General features: G+C 40.3%; 1 protein-coding gene across 1 annotated transcript in view; it reads right to left on the bottom strand.

Annotated features, from left to right (window-relative positions):
* The window catches only part of LOC121884991 (junction plakoglobin-like), a 114,426-nt gene that overhangs the window by 16,638 nt on the left and 75,067 nt on the right, over positions 1-22,721 (bottom strand). Inside the window, exons 9-10 of the mRNA XM_042394144.1 lie at positions 15,921-16,139; positions 271-423 (exon numbers count right to left, since the gene is read on the bottom strand). Of these exons, the coding sequence (XP_042250078.1) occupies positions 271-423; positions 15,921-16,139 (372 nt within the window). The remainder of the gene's footprint in view (positions 1-270; positions 424-15,920; positions 16,140-22,721) is intronic.

The following is a 22,721-nucleotide window of genomic DNA, read 5'->3' as shown; positions in this document are numbered from 1 at the left end:
GCTCTTCCAGATTTCTCCCAGTCTGTGTGAGCAGCCTTTTGGCGCCCTTCCTTTGTTTCGGGGATTAAAGGACAAAGGTGGCCTCATGGTCAGGTTTCAGAGTTTACAAGTAGGCCTGCCTTTGTTTGAACACATGGTTGAGGCCCAATACAGTTGAGCTTTGGTGTGTAAGATCTGTTTGTACAGAACATCTCCAATTGGTACAATATGTATTCAGGGATACAAGCATCTGTGTGTGTGTGTGTGTGTGTGTGTGTGTGTGTGCTCCACCTGGTATGTCTGCTGAGCAGAGGAGGCATGTCTCTGTGTGTCCTGATGAGCCTTCAGCAGTAGGTTGACCAATCGTGGAATAGCACTTGCCTCCCTCAGTGGTGCCTGATTGGCCGGGCACAGTGCCAGGTTCCGGATCAGGCCAACTGTAGCCTGAGGAGAGGACAGAGAGGGTGGGGGGCACAGGGACATCAAAAACCTTTCTCAACAGATTTTAGCGGCAACATTACATGTGGAGGCTCCAAATAGCAGTGCCAGTTACTGTTTGGAACTTCTGCAAACTGTATACACTGTGCTCATGTATGCTAACCAGTGTGTGATGCTTCATATCAAAGGAAACCACGGGGATGAGAGCCAAAAGATCTAACAACTTTCTGTGGACGGAGCGCCTACTCACTGCTGAGTAGACAGCTGGGCTGACTTCCAGCATCTGGACAGCCACAACACCTCAGTGCTGTCTCACTGTAACACCAGCAAAGTGCTGAGAAAAGCTCGCTTTTTTACTTTTGAATCCCTACATGCGGGTTTCTGAAAATCTCTGGCCCAATAATGCTGTTTTAGGTCCCAAAATTCTTATGACCCCAGCAATCATAATTGTGAGCTCACTGAAAAACAGTAGGTTATTTACAATGATTAAAACTGTAATTATTACTGGGGTGGTGTTGAAAAAGACCCACATACAGCGAGGGACTGGATTAAAATCACTGACCAGCAGGTCATATTAAAATCACCACACCTATCCTACAGACAGAAATCCAGTTCCAATGGAGCTTGAGTAAACATCACCATGGTGGCATCTGACCCACGCAATAGTAATTTTACTTCTTAACTGCTCGATGTTGAAAAATAGTCACAGAAATGCCATTACAATAAGGGTTATGTGTCAGAGGAGTGACTGCTGACTGTGACCAACCCAAGCACCTCTGCTCTCGCTCTCAATGAAAATGTGTCGAGTTTGACTCTGTCACCACAGTAATGGTAGTGTCGCAAGTGAGCACAACACATTAATTAGCCATAAGATTAGTCTGTTGTTTTGGTATCTGAACCAAAAATCAGGTGTTGCAATGACACAGGTATTGATAAATTACAAAAGATATCTAGCTCTGCTGTTGAACAGGTCTGATTTATATGTAAATCAAGAATATGTAGACAGACAGGGGACAGAAAACTCAATAAATACAATATCATGACCTCATATCTGTGTGTGTGGGGAGGAGGGGTGGGGTTAATCTTTACATGCAGAATTCTGCAGATACATATTATACATACATAGAAAAACACCAACATATGCATGCACAGCAGAATTAGGCAGATACCCATTGATAATTGATATTCAAAAGAGAGCACTCAAATGTTTTAATCACCTTAAATCCAGCCCTCCAAACACCCTTAAATGTGCAGTTCATTATTGTATTCTTGTAAACTACTGCTACTACTAATAATAATAATAGTAAAAAATGACAAAGAGACAATATTCATTATGCAGTTCCTTTTCAAATATTTATATAATAAAACATGTCACCAGTGCAACACAAGCAAAACTAGACCTGAATAAACCATTACTCTCGGCCTTTTTACTTTTCTTTGATTTGTTCTTTTGAAAGATTGATAATTTTTCATTTAAATGACAGTGCATACATTATTTGGTAACTCACTGTGACAATTTTTGTTCTTGTGAGAAAGGAACATCAAACTGTTTTAATTAATCTGCAGCAGAACAACAGCAGTCTAGTTTGCATGAGTCTATTACATTAAAGTGAACATAAAATAATTCTGTTTTTCTGAACGTAAAAGTTGAGTTCCAACAGTTTGAATAAGAAAAGATACTGGAGTTTAGTCACTGAGTGAATGAGCGAGTAAATAAGTGAATGCATGTTTGAATGAGTGGCTGAGTGAGATAGTGTGTGAGTGTGTGTGTGCGTGTGTGTGTGTGTGTGTGTGTGATTGTGCATGTGTGTGTGAGTGTGTGTGTTTGCATGTGTGAAAGATCAGACAAAGTTTCACTTGAAGTCACTGAGCTTCTTGATGAGTGTGCAGACATGCGGAATCCCTGATGTTGCCTTGTTTTTAACCTCTTCCTGCTCTTCTTGCTTCTTGCTCTGTGCTTTTGTGCCCCTTTCAGGATTAATGTCAATGCAGGTTCTGAAAAACGATGTAGAATGACAAAAATATTCTTCTTTCAGGTGACATCAATCTATGAATGTGAAATATCAAGAAAGAGCATCTTCAGTACAAAGTAGTGGTGCAGGATATTGAAACATATGATTCACATTTCACTAAGTATGTATCAATTCACACCAATGATCAAGTTAATCAAAGTTAAAAGGAAGAATGTGATGGTAAGGAATCAGTATCAGCCCTAACAATATTAGTAGAGGCAGCAGTAATGATAGTAGTTGCTGTTCTTGCATCAGAGGCACCAGTGGTTATCACTAGGTTATTGGATAATGGTGATGTGTGAACAAAAGTCAATCAAGTCAAGCTGTGTGGTACAGTATGTGTGTAAAAGCTCCTAGATTTCCAGTGTGAACACTGCATCATGTTGATACTGAAGGTTGAAATGATAGTAGGAGGAGAAGACTACAGTAAGCACAAGCACAAAGGACATTCACTCACACAGCAGTTGTTTTTCTATGCTCATTATCCATCGCTGGTTTGTCTGTGTCATTGGACCTGATAAAGAGATTATAGATTAGATTAGGTTCTAGAAAGGTCTTCAAAAAAACAGTCTTGTATGGCTCTTTTTGCCAGCGTGGAAAACACAAAGCACTAGGTTGGACTTACTACCTACTAAAGTCAAATGAGTAAAGTTAGTAAAGTTAAACTATCTTCCAGCAAAAGCAAGTGTTGTTTTAATATTAATGTAAACTTGAGACAAAAATCTGACATACACTAATTTTAGCTAGCTAAAACATTGCAAATATGAAGGTTTTCAACAGCTTTGTTATAATACTGTTCTAAATGGCAGAAAATTCAACTGGAGAAAGCCTCACAATTATTATTGTTTTTACTTCCTAGACAACGATAATGGCATGCCATTTCCTAACATTTTGAAGCATTAAGGCAGAATAAAAATGGTGTCTTACTCAGTGGTTGCTTATCAGTGCAGCTCTGGACATCTGTGACAAAAGGCTGAGCAGGTTGTAGGTTGCGTCCCTTTGTGGCGACAGAGAGTGGCTGGCAGATGTGTTGAAGTTGAAATCAACAAAAATAAAATGCAAGCTGCAAAATCAATCTTTTTCAAAAAAATAGAAAAAATCTTTTTACGTCAGTTAAATTTTAAATCCCAACTTCCCAAGATGCTTAGCCATTTACAGTACAGTTTGCAATGAATTCCTGTAAATAATGGCATTCTCTTCAAGTGCTGTAATCACATTTTTTTCTCCCAGATTGCATTGAAGTTTACAGTGTGACACTATGACATTAATACAGCAGAATACTGTTCAGATTTCACTGTAAATTTACATCAGAGATTTACAGTGCAGCTTACTGGGTTCCCTTTTTGTGTCACTCAGTTGACCTGAGAATTTAAAGAACACATTTATTTGGTTGTGGTTCGAAAGGGGGTGATTGCAGTCTGACAGTGAATGCACTGATAATGGAGGGGTCCATGTCAGTGATTGCATAGTCAACTACACTAGACCGAAGACCTGAGGAGTATGTGAATCTCCCTGAAGAGTCCCCTCTGAACCAACTGTTAACTATGTACAGGCCTAAGGTCCGACAGAGATGCAGAGTCAAGGTTGTTCCGATTGGTGATGGTTGGTGTGGTAAACAGGGGAGACTGGGAAAAGGCGAGGCCTGGAAATTTATAGTAGATTAGGTTTAGATTAGCCTTTATTGTCTCCCTTGGAAGAAATCTGTTTTGGGCATTTGAGAGAACATAGCAGCACATTGCCATATACACACAATATATCTGTATACATATATAATCAAACTACAGTTAGCACGCAGTATCACACACAGATCCATATACACCAGATCACCCCACCAAGAAGATATTGCACAAATGCACTACACTTACTACACCAATATTGTACATTCCCCCCAATAAAACCATGATTCCTCCTCACTGTCTCCTCAAATATCTCCTAGAGATAAGATGTGGGCAGCATGCCAATTATTTTGCCAACCCTTTTGATCAGGTTTTGGAGTTGTGGTTTCAGTTTAACAGATAGGTTATCAAACCATGATGTGATGCCATAATGAATAATAGATTCAATGGCTGCTCTGTAGAACAATATCATAATGCTTTTATCCACTCCCTGGACCCTGAGCTTTTGCAGAAAATGCAGACGCTGATGGTGGTTAGCTGCTCAACTCTCTCCTTGTTGATTCGAACTGAGCTGTGATCCCCAAACAGACCTGGCACCAAAGACCATTTCTTTAGTTTTTTTGATGTCTAAAATCAGGTTGTGCCCCTCACACCACTGCACAAACTTCTCTATCTCTGACTTATACATGGCAATGTCTGAGTCTTTTGTCAGTAAACTGAGTGTGGCTGTATCATCAGAGAACTTAATAATGTAGTTGTTTGTCTACTAGTTTCTACAATTACTCGTATATAATAGGGATGTGTAGAGAGCCCAGTATTTGTATTTATATCTATATTGAGGCAGCAAAATTATTTGTATTTGTATTCTAATAAAAGTGATGTCCAAATTAAGATATTAAAATAAGACCTGCTGATAGACGTAACAGGGGAGCAGAGGAGAGAGACTGAGATACTGATGTAACTGACCTGCACGCCAGTATATGACATGGGTTTTTGTTCTCGTGCTTCCCTTAGTTTCCTCTTTAGTTCTCTTTGAACTGCTCTCAGTTTCATTATATTGTTGTTCCGGAAGGCTTGTTTCTTCCATCAGATGCAATGTTTGATCTCAGGCACGATGTAGTATTGAAGGTCTTTTTTGGTACTACAGTGTCAACATAGAAATGAATGTACCCTGTGATTGCCTCCGCCATACTGTCAATATTATTGTTTTGTTGGAAAACATCCCAATCAGTGGCCAAGGAGCAACCACTTAGCTCCTCCTTATTCCTGTCCTGCCAGACACTGACAGTCTCTGAGACAGGTTTGCTTCTTTTAAGGGCGAACCTGAAAGTGGGAATTAGCTGGATCAGGTTATGATCTCTCCATCAACTGGTGTGATGGTGGCACAACCGATGTTTGCGGTGGCCTCTCCTAGTTCCAACTATGCAGTGTCTTTGTCCATGTCTACGTCTATGTCTGTGTCATCATGTGGAGTACTAGGTAAGTAAAATAAGAGAAGAGAAATATGTCTGTGATCACCAGGGTTTTTTTTTTGTATATTCATAACAAAGACTTTTGTTATGAGAAACACTGGCTGGGAGAGCTAAATCAGCTGAGCACACTTGGTCTGCTACAGCCAGTGGGCCCAAAGGAGACCATGGCCTTGCCTGGAGCACAAGGCCATTTCCTCTCCAAGCTGAGAGGAGACACTGAATGTGGTGCGACAGGACGTGGAAGCAGTGCAAGTGCGGAGGAGCGCAAGCTCAGCTGTTGAATGCTAACCCATACAAACCGGCAGTTCCAACAATCATGCTGCACTAATGTTCGTTCTCTGGACAGCAAAATGGATTATATGACTCCCCCATCAGTGCTGGTCACTCGTTGACATGCAAGAGCTGTCTACATAAAACTGAGACTGAACTTTTTTCTCTAAATGCACTTTAATGCACTGTGGTGCTAACTGCTTATTCTTTTTTCTTTTTTTTCTTGACTGTTGACATCATCATGACATCACATTCTCTATACTGTGCAGTATTCATTTTGAATGAAGATTACAATAATTGATTGACCTCATCCTGTTTGCTCTTCATTTGCAAAGCCCACTGTTAGTGACAGATGAGGCATGAAAGCCTAGAGGCACCTTCATCAGAGGATTGAGGAACATGAAAAAGAGACTGTGCAGAGGCATATTAAAGCCTGCAAAGGAGATATCAGTGACTGAGTGGTAACCAGATTTTCTTGTATCAAGAACCACTTAAGAAAAAATGGCTGGTGACTGAGAGCAAGTGAAACCATCAGACTGGGGTGAAGGATGAAGGGACTGTTTCACTGCTTTGAAAAAACTGTTGCAAGTGAAGTCAAAGAAGCAGGGATGTTTGCTTTTAGACAGCCACCACCCAAGATAACTCATCCAAAGACCATTGCTCTGTGACTGTAAGGTATGTAACAGATGCTATTCATGACAAGGTGATCCAGAAATGTATTCTGCAGAAAGTCAACGTAGACATCAGTTCTTGTAGGCAGCTCGAGAGACAGTGTAGCGAACATGCAGGGACAATATCAAGGTTTTTGGGCTTGTCTCTCAGGGAGTCTCCAACTAAATCCACAATTGGTGCTGTGCACACAATCTGAATCTGTTTTCAATCACAAGTGCATGAAAAAGTGGGAAGCCATGAGTGCAGACAAGCTGAAAGCACAGAAAACTTTGTCCAATGGGGAGAAACACGGTGGGCAAAGGATGATGCTCTGAATGTTGATTTGGTCCTGACTGACTGGCAAAAAGTGAACAAGACAACACCAAAAAGCTCACTGTTACGAGTCAAAGCTAAAGGATGTGTTTGAGTACACATCACCCTTGTCAAAATATGTATACTAGTGGGATGATATCCTCACAGCTCTAGAAGATCAACTGAACAAGTGTGTCAGAGGGCCCGTCTTACACTCGGCGCAAAGGGCCAACCGCAACACAAGTGTCTTTGCTAGTTTAAGACCGTTTGTGAAGTTTGTTATTTTCCCGTCCAGCACCCACGTTGTTTAAATAGCAAAGGCACTTTCTTTCAATATTTATTAAAATTAGCTAATTGCAGTAATGACGGATGAAATTATTAAAAATTATTTGACCAAATTGTGGCAATATACAGAGGTATTTAAACAGACCCGTCAGGTTGAAGGTGTCTATCAAGACCGAGCAAATGGATTTCAACAAGGGATCAGACACAGGTCGACTTTCCTGCTAAATCAATACATGAAGACATGAGGAACACATGGGGAAATAAATTAGGTGAAAACAATGATTAAACTAAAGAAGGAAGGAACTGTGGACAGCTCCTAGCTGCTGCCAGCAGCAGGACCAGCATTTTGGGGGGCTGATTTTTTACATGATTGAAATTTATGATTTAATCTTTGAACAATATTCAACAAATATTCTTTAACATCTTTGAGATTACAGTGATCAGGTTTCCATACTTTCAGCAATTAAAACCCTGCTGATTTGACTTGTTACTATATGACTGAAAAAAGTGATTTTAAAGAGAAACAAAGTTGTAATTAAAAAAAAAAAACTTTTTCAAAAAACAAACAAAAAAAGATTTGCAACTAATTAATGAACAGGATCTTAAACTGGTGGTCTGGGACTGGCCACGGGAGGGTCCAGGAGTAGCAGGGGCCAGTGTGCTCATAATGGATCATGCGCTTTCACTTCATGCACGAGCAGATCCGTTTCCTCTGCAGAGAAGAGCTCCTTCTTACTCCTTAGCAAATGTGCCATTATAATAGCAATCCGCCAAGGTGCAAGTGCACCTGGCTTTTAAAGGGAATAGGAGATGACACTCTGATTGGACTATTGCATGTTACACCCAAAACACACCCATGATTAATTAAGAGACTAAGGACAACCCCTTTGAACCATGTGCCTGGCACTGCAATCATTTCCTTCCGCCGTTATACTAGCAAAAGTGGATTTGGACACACCCTAACTGCATTTGCGCCATGTGCCTCAAACTGTGTGCTTAGATCGTTTAAACAGGGCCCAGGGACTTTAAAGGGGTCAAAAGAGCTGCAAATCATTTTGTGGAATAGGCTAATGAGAAACTGCAGGACGAAGAATGGAAAAAAAGAAGTCAATGAGATGGCAAAAGTATCAGAACTATTAGCAGAAGGTGAGAAAAAAATTCAGGTCAAAGTACACAACGTTATACAAGAGCCTGCTTCACCATATTTGCAAGCTGCAACTTGCAGCATGAGATCATTTCCTCTTGTGTTAATATTAACACGTTTAACTAATCAAAAGAAAAATTTATTTGCAAGTGACAATCATTTGTGATTGGCAGTATTTCAAATCTGCATGTGAGCAGTGCTCGCAAATCTCTTTTGTGAAACAGCACCCGTTCGTATTTGTGTAGGTATGTTTGCTCAAAAGATTTGTGCTTTGTCTGTAGTGGTGCTTCACAATTGCCACAGTCTTGGAGCATATGAAACAAACTGGTTTTAAACTGCCTTTCAACTATTTGTTTTGTTTTACGTGCCTAACTGCAGTCATTGAGTATTGGGCTCTTAGTGCTTCAAAAACACGGGTGCCCTATGCTCAGCGATGTTCCTGAACGCCTCCTGTGTAGACATAACAGTTCACAGAACACCTCTTGTGTAGACACAACAGTTCACGTGCTGCTGCTGCTGATGTGCTAAACATATGAGGATTGGATTGATATTGGAACATATGAGACAAACTGGTTTTGAACTGCCTGTGAAGTATTTGCATATAATATAGCATATAATATACAGGTATAAATACTGTACAAAGCCAGAACACCAACTGTGTTAATACAGAAGATGGAACATGTGGCTGTGGAGGCTTTCAAGTTGTTTAAAGGAACTTTTGACGGAGCTGACCGCTGTGTAACAACAGTAAAGTAACAAATAACGTAACTTATTAGTTATGCTGTTTGATGTTTTACAAAGTAATGTGATTACTTTTTAAATGTTTAATATGCAAATTATTACATTTTTCAAGTAACTTGCCCATCACTGCCCTGGACTCTGATGAACTGATAAATGGTTGCAGAGAGAAGTGACTTACTGTGACGATCCTCATGTTTTTAATATGTGAGTCTATTTGTCAAGAATTTCTTGAGTCCATTTAAGATTTTAAGTTATTTTTTCTAAAATGTTTTAGATTATTTTTCAATTTAGTATCATGTGTTTTTGTTAGTTTAGAGCGGTGTAAAATTAATGGTTTAATTGAGGTGGGCCACTCTGCCTTGTTGAACTCCTGGACTGAAAATGAGCCCTTCTTCACACCACAGGAAACCAAACTACCACAGGAGAAACACAAACAAGCTTTTCAGTAATTTTCTTGCACAATGCAGCACATTACCTTACAAATGTTTTATCGGAGTGGCAAATTGGAATGTTTCACCTCTGAAAATAGTAAGCTGGAAGTGGCTTTCGGCTTGGTAATGCGTTTATCTGCCCACCATGGGTTTCTTAAAACATCGTACATGCTGTCACTGCCATTTGTTAGTTTCTGTTGTGTTTATGAAGCCATTTGCATCAACAGCATTTCTTTGTTTTCCTCTTCCACCATTTTGAAATATGGCCAACATTAACAGATATCAAATAGCAATTTGCCAGCTTTGATTTACATTCCGGAGAAGTCTCCAAAGTGTAATGAAACAATGTCAAACACACCAAATAAATTATGTACCAAATTTGCCCACCAAATTTGTTTTTGTACATTGCTGAATGACAACCACAGCTGCAGGTCATATTACTCAGTAAGGTGCACAAAGCAAGATGATATTAAATGGAAGTCGGTGATGTTAAAGGACTCCTGCCTGTTTTTAGTATCAGTGACCTCCTGAAAGTTGGTTGTTGTTAGGAGCTGCTAGCGTTATGATTGACTTTATGTGCGGATGTTAATCCTCAACTGCCATCGGATAAATGACAGGTCACTGGAAACCACAAGTTTGTATGTTCTGATTTGACTGAGTTATGACTCTACTATATAGTGCACTGTGTCCAAATTATGAATGTGTAAATGTATCCATTATATAGTGTCCTCAAAATTCTACAATGAAACAATAAAAAAGTATAATCTCACAATACAAAGCACCACATCTTATAGATGCAAAAATTACAGTTGTGCTATTCTTTTCAGTTTAACCCATTTCTGCGGTTAACTGACTTTTCCTCACTTCGGGTCATGACCATAGACTGGTTTTGTGGAATGTCTTCAGTAAAATTGTATACAATACTGATGATGAAATTAACACCCGCCAAGTGCCTAATGCAGGTAGATTTTCCATTTGGTGAGTAAATCTCAGAAGGCTGTCCGCCACACTGGCAGGTAAATGTTTGTACCAAGATAGTCATGTAATAAAATATCTGGCATGATGGTTCAGAGAAAATTTCTCATGTTTGCCCCTATACAATGTAGACACACGCATCATGTGTGTTTTTTACGCACATCCAAACAGTGCTGTGAAACTGTAGGAGCACTTGAGACAGTCTTAGGAGAAGGAGCACCAGCCACAGACCTTCTCCTAGTTTCGTGGCAATGTTTATTGTATGGGAAATCAGCTACTTGACATTGCAGCTCTCTGCTAAACTGTCACTTGCCACCGGTCTGCTGCTAGCTACCATTAATTAAATTAAATTAAAAGCTATTATGTGGCCACATTGTATTTAATATAATACCGTATTGTCTCTATGAAATGCAGTGAACCAAATGTATATGTGACACAAAAAGGCAGTTTATTTTAAAAAAAAAAGAAGTGTTAAAAAGTTAATTTCAGACACTGGATGCAGGTCAATGTGACCCAGATGCTTTCATGTGTGTAAATGTATAATATGTGTATATGTGTATACTGATGTATATTGTTGGTATGACATTTGGCTAATGACATTTGACATGGCTAATTCTGAATGAGTTATCCCATTCTTTTCACTGCTCAAACAGATTTTGCTAAAGAAAGACTGGAGGCTGCACACAGGCAGACGTGCCTGGGGGTTGTTTATTTTACAATTGCATGTTATATAACTTGTATACCAGTTACGTTTTTTTTCTTTCTTTTTTTGATAACTATTTTTATTGGTGTACAACATAGTCATTTACATATCACCATATCTTACTGTAACTATAAATCACCACCAAAGAAGTTGTAAGAGGAAAAAAAGAAAGAGAAAAAACAAATAAATAAACCAAAACCAAACAACAACATAAGAGAAAAAAAGAGAAAAGGGGATGGTCGGACTCATCACAGATTTCAACATTGTTATTAATTATTGACAGATTACAGAGGTACCAGCATACTTAATAGATCAAGTTAGGAAGAACAGATTACAGTAAACAGCCCAGAGATTTGATTCCTAGTGTGAAGGAATGGTTGACAGTTTATTGAAATACTCAATAAATAGTCTCCATATGTCACGGGTTCGCCGTCTTAGTGACTATTTTTCATGTTGTTCACCTGCCTGATCTCTAACTCCCCACACCCATCTGCCCTGCAATCACCTCATTCCCCTCACCTGAGTTTCCCCACCCATCTCCTCACCTGGATTCCATTAGGCTCATCAGTCACTCCTTATATATACTGGTCCTCATTCACATGCTCCTTGCCAGATTGTCTAGGGTGTTTGCCTAGCTTTCCAGCATTTCTATATCTACCTGTTCGCTTGCCTGTTACCTCAGATCCTGCCTGTTTCTCAGTCTTGAGATTTGCCTAGTCCCTTGGAGTTGTCTGCCTGATCTGCCTGTCTGCCTGGTTTGTGACCCCTGCTTGTTTTTTTTGGACTGATTAAAGAATACTGGACTCTGCTCCTGTCTCTGAGGTTGTGCTTTTGGGTTCTGAGGTTCTGAGACGTTACACCATAACTTGAAGAAACCATCAGTGGATTACCTGAGAGATTTTAAGTTTGTCCAAGCTTAGAAAAACATCATATCATTATACCAGATTGAAAAGGAGGGTGGTTTTTAGAAATTTCCAAGATAGTAATAACCTTCTACTAAGTAAGAGTGTTGTAAAGGCAATTATATCTCCATTTCTGGCTGTGCATTGCAAGGGTTCTGATGGCATGCCAAATATGACTAACAGTGGGTATGGCTGTAGTAGTATATGTAAGACCGTAGATAATGTATCAAACACTGAAGACTAGAATCGTTGCAGTTGTGGACGGGACCAATGAGATGTGCTTGAGGCTCACCACAATGGTCACATTTTGGATCAGACTCAGGATATATTTCAGCCAATCTGGCCTTACTAAAGTGGACTCTGTGTACCACTTTCAACTGGATTAAACTGAGCCATGCACATGAGGAAGATGAGTTAACTCCATTTAGAACATCTTTCCACCATTCATCTGTCAACTTCATCCTCAGCTCTTCTCCCCATTTAGACTTACTTCTATGTATTTTGTCATCAGTCAAATGCATAATATCTATGAATATTTGAAATGAAGCCATTTTCAGTTGGAGACAGCAAAAGAAGTTTTTCCCACTTAAGATCATAAGGGAGATGTGGGAAAGAATCAAACGTCGTTTGTTTGTTTGTTTTTTTACAGACTGACAGATTTGGACATACATGAAAAAATGATTTCAGGTTTCCTTTTGCTGAATCTGTAGAGCTGGGGTATTGATGGGAAAACATTCACTTTTTTTAAAAGTCAGCTTATAGCCTGAGAAAGAGCCAAAATCTTTCCTGCCAGCAAAGCAAAAGATAGCTTTGGTGGCAGGAATAGAATGCTTTGGATCTTCTATATAAAGCAAAAGGTTGTCAGTGTATAGGAAAGCCTTATACTCTATACCATGCCGAGTAATGCCCGGAATCTTGGATGATGCTTTGAGAGCACTAGACAATGGTTCAATTGCAATAGCAAATGAGACAATGGGGACTCTTGGTGTGTCCCTATGTAGAAGTGAAAAAACGAAGAGTGCAATGAGTTTGTATTTACACTGGCAAGTGGATTTGAATATAGCCGTTGAATCAACCTAACAAAAGTATCTCTAAAACCAAATCTTCATAAAACTGGGAAAAAGTAAGACCACTCTATTTGGTTGAACGTCTTCTCCGCATCCATGGAGGAAACTACTTCTGGAAGGAGAGGTGGGTTCAATGTATGAATGATGTCTAAAACTTTCCTAATATTGGAGAACAAATGTTGACCTTTTAATAAATTCTGTCTGGTCTACTGATATTATCTGTGGGAGGACAGATTTGAGGCGTTGCACTTAAACTTCGGCTAAAATTTTTGGTTCTTGAAATGGGGTGGTCAGACCCACAATCAGTGGATTCTTTATCTTTTATTAAAAGGAGTTTTATAGTTGCTTGTTTGTAAGACAGTGGTAAGTGTGACAATTTCTTGAAATTCTGTAGGTTTTTCAAGTTTAAATTTTTCCTCAGGATCAATACTTGGGAAGAACGATTTTTTTTCTTCTCAGTTTCAAAGCTGCCTCCTGACAAGAGGTGGATCCCCCATTCAGCTTGCAAGACACACAGGTATGCAAAACATGTTGTTGAGATTTGGAAGGTGTATACATCGCTCCTCTGTGAACCTCTGCAACTAACAGCTACTTCATAACACCCTTCTCTATATAGGTTCACATAGATGTTTACGTATATATTTACAGGAGCATAATTCCAGGTTTGCAGTCCAGATGATCAGTGATCAGTGGGCCTCATTCGCTAATATGTGTGTAAAAAATGTTACACACCTACATACTTACTGGCACACAAAATTACTGTCAGATTCATGACATGTGCACACCAGCCAATTTTGTTCTTACCACCGTGTGCTGTTTGTGAATTCTAATTCAAATTCTAAATTGACAGGCACATACCTGCTATCGGTAATTAGCATACTAACACACCCCCATTTCTCTATATAAGGAAAGCTCTGTTGGATGGTAAAAATTTAGAAAAACTTCACCACTCAGAAGTGAAAGCCAGAAAAGGCAGATTTGGCCAGTAAACATGTCATTGGCACAACCGTTTGGAGCCTGGTTGTGAATACAGTCTGCATACTTGTTGCACCACTACGTCCATAACAAAATAAAAAGTTGGTAAATGTGTAGCTCTGTGGAAGTGATCTAAATAAACCTCTACTGGAGTGTCAGGTGTGCATCATGTTTCATCTCTGTCCACAACAGGCTGTGATGTACTGAAAGCAGAGCTCCCCTCCCTGTGCCACTACTGAGCTGTCAGGCTGTGAGGACACTGAACAGGCTGCTGGTTAACCAGCTGCATATATCATTGCCAAATCTGATGAGAAATTAATCGCTGTCACAGTTCAATATGGAAATTCTGATAAAGAAGCTATTGTCATCCAAAAGTGGGAACAGGACAATTTTAATATATTCATAATTTCATTACATTTATAATGATTTATGGATTACAACATCTAAATTTCTCTTTCCTCTTTTAATTTTATAATTAGTAAATAAGTTGTGTATTATTAGCAATTTCGCATGTTTAAATGTTGTATATTTAGGCCCAATCATTTTTGAAATAATTGTGGTTGTAATATACTGTTCACACTGAAGAATTATTGACTATATCATTTTCAAGAACATAGGACATTTATGATTTGTGCAAATGCATGGTCTAAGGTAGTTCTAAATTTGTTCGCAGAGTAAAAACAAATTCAGACAAGTACATAATGAATCCCAGATTTGTGCTTAAAACATTCGTACGCACAGTTTAAGCACAGATTTGTGCGTACATACTGTTTGTAAATGAGGCCCAATGATCCCACCTTGAATTTTCAGGACAAGGTTGATCACTGACTATCTGATCATGCCCAGACCTGCAGCCAGTCAACAAGCAAGTGGATTCAGGTGATGGCAAGAAGCAGTAAAGATGCAGAAAGGTCTGCCCTCCTTAAAAACACAGTGAACCTGGACTATAGGAAATACATGTGCAGAAAACAAACACACTGGAGAATAACAGAAGAAAAAGTGAGATGATTATATTGACAAGAATAATCAAATAATATCTACAGTGAGTGTAAAAGGACTTACCTTTACAAAATCTAAAAGAGAAAACCAACTTTATTTAGAGAAAATGGACATCCCAGCGTTTATAGAACATTTCTATACAGTCCACTGTCAGTGTCTACACACAATGCCTTCAGCCACAGTACTGCTGTTGGCTAAATAGACTTCGGGTTGCAGTTTGATACATAAAGTGTTGAAAAATGTGAGCTGTTACGTGGCCAGTGTCGACAGCTGTATTGATTAATACTGAAGCTCTTATTGGATATTGTATATATTGTGTCAGATGTACATGAGATAGACAGCTGGAAAATGAGATAAAGACATTCATTCAGTCATTATAATTCAAATGTAATTAATGAATGTAAAATAGTTTTGATTAATTGGTCAGTTTATTTGTATTTGTCAATATATTACTTTTTGTCTTGTTAATAGATGGATTGAAACCCAGCTACTGGCTTTGTGTGTCGCTCTCCTAATCCCTTCTCCTCACTGAGAAACAAAACAACATGCTTTGTCTCTGGAGCTCTCAGTCTCTCTCTCTCTCTCTTTATCTGTCTGTCTCTCCAGGGACACAGCACACCAGTGGGTGTTGTCATAGCTGAATTGTTCTGGGAGTGAAGCATAATGGGAGATGCATGTCATGTTGTGTATGTGTGTGTGTGTGTTTTCTTGTCTGTGGGTGCTGTTCAGTCGGTTCTTTCTTTATGTGTTCAGCTTTGGTGCAGTGGCATTAAAACAAGTACTGTCCTCTGTATCATCGCCTAACTTCTGATGAGCTGACATCACATCAACGCCATCAACGCCATCAATCTCCTTTCCTTTCTTTCTTTTTCTAATCTTTTTTTGTTTCCTTCTTTTCTTTTCTCTCCTTCCCATATTCTACCAATACAGAGCCGTGCTTCCCCTCACCTTTACTACAGGCCAGTAGTGCGGCTGCCCTAGCAGCTTGACGACAGCAGGGATACCGTAGTGCAGCCGCACAGCATTCTGGGCCAGCTCGGCATCCTGGTGGCGGGATGTGAGGTGACGCAGGGCGCAGACTGCTGGCTCAGCAACGTCTTCTTTCTCCCCAGCACGAAGCACAGCATGGATCAATGCCTCCACACCACCGTACTGAGTTACCAGAGTCTGAGGGATAACAGGTAGAAAAAAAATAATTCCTCATCTGTAATGCAGATGTGCAGTGAAGCTTCCTTTCCCTGAAAGCCTCTACATGTAAGACAGAAATTCATTTTAAAAACATGGAGTAGCCTGTTCCCTCTGTGTACTGTGTGTGTGTGTGTGTGTGTGTGTGTGTGTGTGATTGTGCTACAGTGCTTTGTTAATGAAAGATCTCGGCTGTTGTGTACACTCCTCACCTTAGACAATCTTCACCCCAGAGGAAAATTAATTTATAAGCAATACATCATATTGATATTTACCATTTGTTTTGTCTTTGGTTTCGAGCCTGGGCACGAACACACACACTCACACACACACACACACAAAAGATGTACAGTTTTATTGTTTTCTTTATGAATTCATACATACATCAAAACACACAGGAAAACTTCAGATCGTGACCAGCTTTTAAAAGCTTTGCATGGCACTCGGAGCCCCAAAGCCTACAGGAGTTTCTGTGACTGTTCGTTAAGATGTGGTTATAGGCAGAGTAATGCAACATGCATAATTATGAATTCATAAGATAATTACAAAACACAGCAAAAACTGAACTGAAGCCAGATTGCATAATAATCCTCTCAACCATTTGATTTCACTTAATATCAAACATTAATTATAGATCCATGTTATCATAAACATTCAAAATCTGTACTTGTGCTTGTAGTGAGCCATAACTATTCCATAAGCATCTTTCAATTTGAAAATATATAAGCCAGCTCATATCTTAAATCAAAGTCCATTCAGCATTTCATTAGCACTGTCACCCAGAACGCAGAGGTGAGGGTCAGTTGTGGAGTGTACAGCAGCTGCTGAAATGAATGATGTCAGGATGTGGCAGATGGCAGGATTCAGGAAAGTCTGGCTTTCCTTTCCCCAATATCAATCCTGAATATACTGATTTCTTTTCACTTCAACCACGTTAACTAACTGATGAAATTATCATCATCGGTTGTAGAAATCCAAGATGACATCAAATAAAACAAATGTAACTTAAAAACAATTGCAGAACAGAGTGCTAATACATTTTTAATAATATTTTCTAATACCATCCATATATCACCAGGTATGATTTTAGTTTCCATATAGTTTGTGTGTAAAATCACTTCAGTGAACACGACTGTGCTGTTAGGCACACAGGGCATGCTGGAGACACCACAGTGGCTGCCACACTCTGCCTTCTCAAGTCATCTCACCGGCACATCTTCACCACCTGCACTCATATATGGACTGTGTGAATTAGAGAAACACCTGTGTGCTGGATTTTGGAGTTGTATATGTTTGTTTTGGGTCACACACATAACTTCAAGAAGTCCGAAATGTGGAAATAAAATGATAAAAGTCAGTTCACGGCTGTAGCAGTCCTTCATCTGCAGCTGCATGAGTGCAAGTGATGAGCGAGAGGGCATATACGCAGACTATTGACACTGATTGATCAAGTGACGGCAAAAGAAATACATGTACATCAATAGTCATGAGTACTTTTGCATTGACCATTTATGATTGAATGTGTGCGTGTGAGGGCTGGATATGAGGCTGATCCACATGTGCACATTTCCAGGTGGACTGTGATTTATAATGGGAAATATACATGTATTTGTGCATACACAGAGTTTTATAAATGTGATTACTTTTTGGCACGTCATTTTTGGCTTTTGTGCACACATACACTTTTAGTAAGATAATTGTTCATTATTAGCGTCTTAGCTGGCGAATCTGTGGATGAGTCTGAGAAGAGTTTGGCTCCAAGGCTGAGTGATGCTGGCTTTGCTGGGTAGTTGGTGCAGGTCAGAGGGCCCAGGTCACTGATTGCCCCTTTGTCAGAGATAGTAACTCAGTGCTAACCTGCTTTTGTTGCTGAATCTTAAGCAGGCTCTCGTGTCACGGCTTGTTCAGGAGAGTTCTGTGTGTGTCTGCTTGGAGCAGACCACACTGAGTCAGAAAACTACAGGCTGCAGGAGTAGCTCCTGCAGATAAGAGCATGGAGGGTTGCAGTCCTGCTGCAATAACTCTGCAGCAGGCTGAACCATGAGGAGAAAAGAGACAGAGAAGAGGGGAACCTCTAGTTTTGTTAACCTGGGTCCATGGGTGGAGTTCATACTTGGTTGCAAACAACCAAGGACTCTGGGGAAAAACGAGTTTCTTGAGGACTCTCTTTCTTTCTTAGAGTCTTGAAACATGTGGTTGGCTGGTGAGACCCAACACTATGCACTGTTTTATAAAAGAGACCCCAGGGGAGTCACACTTAATCTGTTTAGGCTAGTGTGAAATCTATTGATGGAAATCTGGAAAGTGTATAATCAAGGCAGACCAACCACAGGATTTTGTGATAAGAGATATGTGATTTTAACATGACTAGAAAGTTAAACCACTGTTAAATCCATCTTCTGATCATGAACTGTCAAGTAAACAATTTACAGTCCAGACAGGAAGTATTCAGACAGTTGCACAGTTTTTGTTCTTCAGGCTCTGTGTTTCAGCACTTTCAATTGTAAATATAATATTGGAGAGTACATTAAAGTGCCAAGTCTCAGCTTTAATATGAGTAGGTTTACTGCAATATAGAAAGAACTGTGTGGGAGATATAGCCCTTATTAACACATATTGCCCAAAGTTCAGGGTTTCAAACGTAATTGGATAGATACACATGAAGTAAAACAAAATCATTATATTTAATATTTAGTGTGTAATCCTTTGCGGTCAATGACTAACTGAAGTCTTGGACTGATAGACATCAGCAGACACTTTGTATCTTCCCTGGTGATGCACTTCCAGGCCTTCACTGCAGACACCTTCAGCTTGCTTGTTGTGGGCTCTCTCTGCCTTTAGTCTGGTCTTCAGCAGGTGGAATGCAAGTCAGTTTGAGATCAGGTGAATGACTCAGCCTGTCATGGACATTCCACCTCTTCACCCTGAAAAGCTTTTTAGTTGCTGTGGCCGTATGTTTAGGATGGTTGTCCTGCCGAATGATTAAATGTGCTCCAATGAATTCTAAAGCATTTGTCTGAATGTGAGCATGCAGAATTCTCCTGTATACCTGTTGCTCAGACCAATTATTTATTCATTGATTTAAAATGTGCTATATCAGGATCGGTCTCGTTATTGGGATATGAAATGACCTGAGATTGGGAGATTATAAGATTTTGGTCATATCACTCAGTCCTACTTGGACGTCACCAAAACAGTGACAAACAAAAAGGGATTGGTTGGGAGACTGGGGGGCACCGTAGCAGTAAAAAGATGGCATAAAATAAGGCATAAAATAAGAATTAGACATAAAATAAGTCTGTTTTTGAGCCTTGTGGTTTGGGCTTGGAGGCTCCTGTACTGCCTTCCAGAGGACAGGGGGAAGAACAGTCCATGGTGGGTGGGTGGATAGGGCCTGCTGATGCAGACCTCTGCGCAGGCAGTGTTTGTTATAGATGTCCTGTATGACCAGGAGCCGGGTGCCAGTGATATGCTGGGCAGTCTTGATCACCTGCTGCAGGGCTTTCCAGTCAACTATTGTACAGTTGCCAAACCACACTGAGATGCAGATTGTTAGGATGCTTTCAGTGGCGCTGCTGTAAAAGTTCATGAGAATCTTGGGTGACAGATGCCCTCCTCAGCCTCCCCAAGAAGTAGAGGCATTGTTGAGCCTTGCTAACCAGGGAGTGGATGTTAATTGTCCAGGTGAGGTCCTCTGAGATGTGGACTCCCAGGAGTTTAAAACTGGAGACATGCTCCACCTTGGCCCTGTTAGTATAGATGGGGGAGAGTCTGCAGCTTTTGGTCCTCCAGAACTCCACGATCAGTTCTTTGGTCTTTTGGACAGTGAGGATGAGATTGTTGGAGGAGCACCATGATGTCAGATGCTCCACTTTGTTCCTGTAGGCCGTCTCATCATTGCTGGTGATTCAGCCCACAACTGTTGTGTCATCCGCAAATTTAACAATGGTGTCGGATGAATAAATAGGCAGGCAGTCATGGGTGAAAAGGGAACAGAGGAGGGGGCTCAGAACACAGCCATGTGAGGTGTCTGTTCTGAGGATCAGGGAGGAGGAGGTGTGGTTACCTAACTGAACAGATTGTGGTCTGTTGTTCAGGAAGTCCATTGTCCAGTTGCAGAGGGAGGGGCTAAGGCCAAGGAAGTGGAGTTTGGTGGTTAGTTTGGAGGGGATGATTGTTTTAAATGCTGAGCTAAAGTGCACAAACAGCATACGGATGTATGTGTCTTTATTGTCCAGGTGGATCAGGGCAGAGTATAAGATAGTGGAGATGGCTCTGTAGACCTTTTGGGTCTATAGGTGAACTGGTGTTAGTTGAGTGAGGGAGATAATGTCCTTGATGTGAGCCATGACTAGTCTTTCGAAGCATTTCATGGCAATGGAGGTGAGTGCAATGGGCCGGTAGTTATTTAGACACTTAACTGAGGAGTGTTTGGAGACAGGGATGATGATAGAGGTTTTGAAATATGTGAGGAGTAAGGACTGGGACAGTGAAAGGTTAAATAGCATGGTGAAGACCTCAGCCAGCTGGTCGGCACATTCCCAGTGAACCTGGGTATGCCATCAGGGCCAGCAGCCTTCCGTGTGCTCAGTCTGCATAGTGATCCTCTGACCTCAGCAATGGACAGAGTAATCACCTGGTCTTCTGGAGTATTCGAGGTTTTGGTAGCTGGCTCGAAGTAATCCATGTCAAACCGAGCATAAAAATTGTTGAGTTCATTGGGGAGTGAAGGGTTGTGGTCTTAGGGACAACTGTTAGAGCTTTTATAGTCAGTTATGGTTTGAGTACCTTGCAGTATGTGTTGGGGGTCGGCATTGTTGGAGAAGTGGTCTTCGGGGAAGTGGTCCTCTATATTTGACCAACTACCTTTGATATCTCTCAGATAAATTTTTTCAGCCTTATTATTATCTTCTTCACTTGCATGGTCACCTCAGTACTAATATTGATAGACAACTCCACCTCAATCTAAATAGCAACTGTCAACTCTCAGTCAGCTCTGAGTCATGTATAAGCTCTTTTGTGCTGAACTAACTTTGAAAAGATACACAGCTGCCCAAGTATTTAGTAACCAAGTGTCCGATTATGCTTGACGCTTTGGGCACTATGGACCCTATTTTAATGCGCGCAAATCCACTTTTTTAAGTTTAACAGTGTAAAAAATGGTTGTGGTGCCAGGCACGTGGTTCAAAAGGGTTGTACTTAGTCCCTTAATTAATCGTGGGTGTGTTTTGGGCATAACATGCAATAAACCAATCAGAGTTTCATCTCCTATTCCCTTTAAAAGCCAGGTGCACTAGCACCTTGGCGGATTGCTGTTATAATGGCAAATTTGCCAAGTAGTAAGAAGGAACACTTCTCTGCAGAGATAACAGATCTGCTAATGCACAAAGTGAAAGTGCATGATCCATTATGAGCACACTGGCCCCTGCTGCTCCTGGACTCTCCTGTGGCCAGCCCATTCATGGTGCTCCTTGCCTGACCACTAGACCACCAGACCACCAGATACTCTTCATTAATTTGTTGCAAATTTTTGTTTGCAAATTTTCATTTGTTTTTTGTAAAGGTTTATTATTTTTAAATACAGATTTGGTTCTCTTAAAAATCATTGGTTCAGTCATGAAGAAACAGGTAAAATCAGTGGGGTTTTATTTGCAGAAAGTATGGAAATCTGATCACTGTTATCTCAAATGTTAAGTTGAACGCAACAGAATACTTGTTAAATATTGTTCATGAATTAAATAATTAATTTTAATCATGTAAAAAAATCATCATACACAGGACTTGATAAGCCCCCCAAGATGCCAGTCCTGCTGCTGGCAGCAGCTAAGAGCTGTCCACAGTTCTTCCTTTCTTTAGTTCAATCATTGTTTTCACCTCATTTACTTCCCCATGTGTTCCTCATGTTCTCATGTATTGATGTAGCAGGAAAGTCAATACATGTCTGATCTGTTGTCGATATCCATTTCCCGGGTCTCAACAGACACCCTCAACCTGACGGGTCTGTTTAAATACCCACATGTATTGCCATGATTTGGTCAAATAATAAAAACATTTCATATGATAATGTACACAATAATAATCTTTCACACTGTAATCCTTTAATTTGTAATCTTTTGCATGTTTGTGCACTGCTGTGCATCCGTGTGTGTAACAAGCAGAGTGTACACACGTTGTGCACCCACCTATGTAGGCGCATATTACTGTCTTGATAATGTGCCCTTAAAATAACATTGAAATACTGTGCCATTGACTTCAGACCAGGTTTGTGTTGGTCAATCATGCAATCGGTTTCCGCTGCTTCAAGATAGCAATGTGCCAACAATGTGCCTGACCACACCTATCACTTTAAGACCAACCTGCATAGATGCAGAAATTGGCTTGCTGATCGGCACTAATGTACCCAAAGTAATGGAACCATGGCAGATCATTAACAGCCAAGGAGAAGGCCCATATGCAGTAAGGACTTTACTAGGCTGGGTGGTCAAGGGTCCATTAAGAGGAGGAAGTGCAAAGGGCAACAGTAAACTCGCAGTGTCTGTCAATAGGATTTCATTGGTCAACCTT

The sequence above is a fragment of the Thunnus maccoyii genome, chromosome 18, assembly GCF_910596095.1.
Source record: "Thunnus maccoyii chromosome 18, fThuMac1.1, whole genome shotgun sequence".
In the NCBI taxonomy this organism is placed as follows: Eukaryota; Metazoa; Chordata; class Actinopteri; order Scombriformes; family Scombridae; genus Thunnus; species Thunnus maccoyii.
Note: the sequence above shows the minus strand (reverse complement) of the source record. Positions and strands in the feature narration are given on the sequence as shown.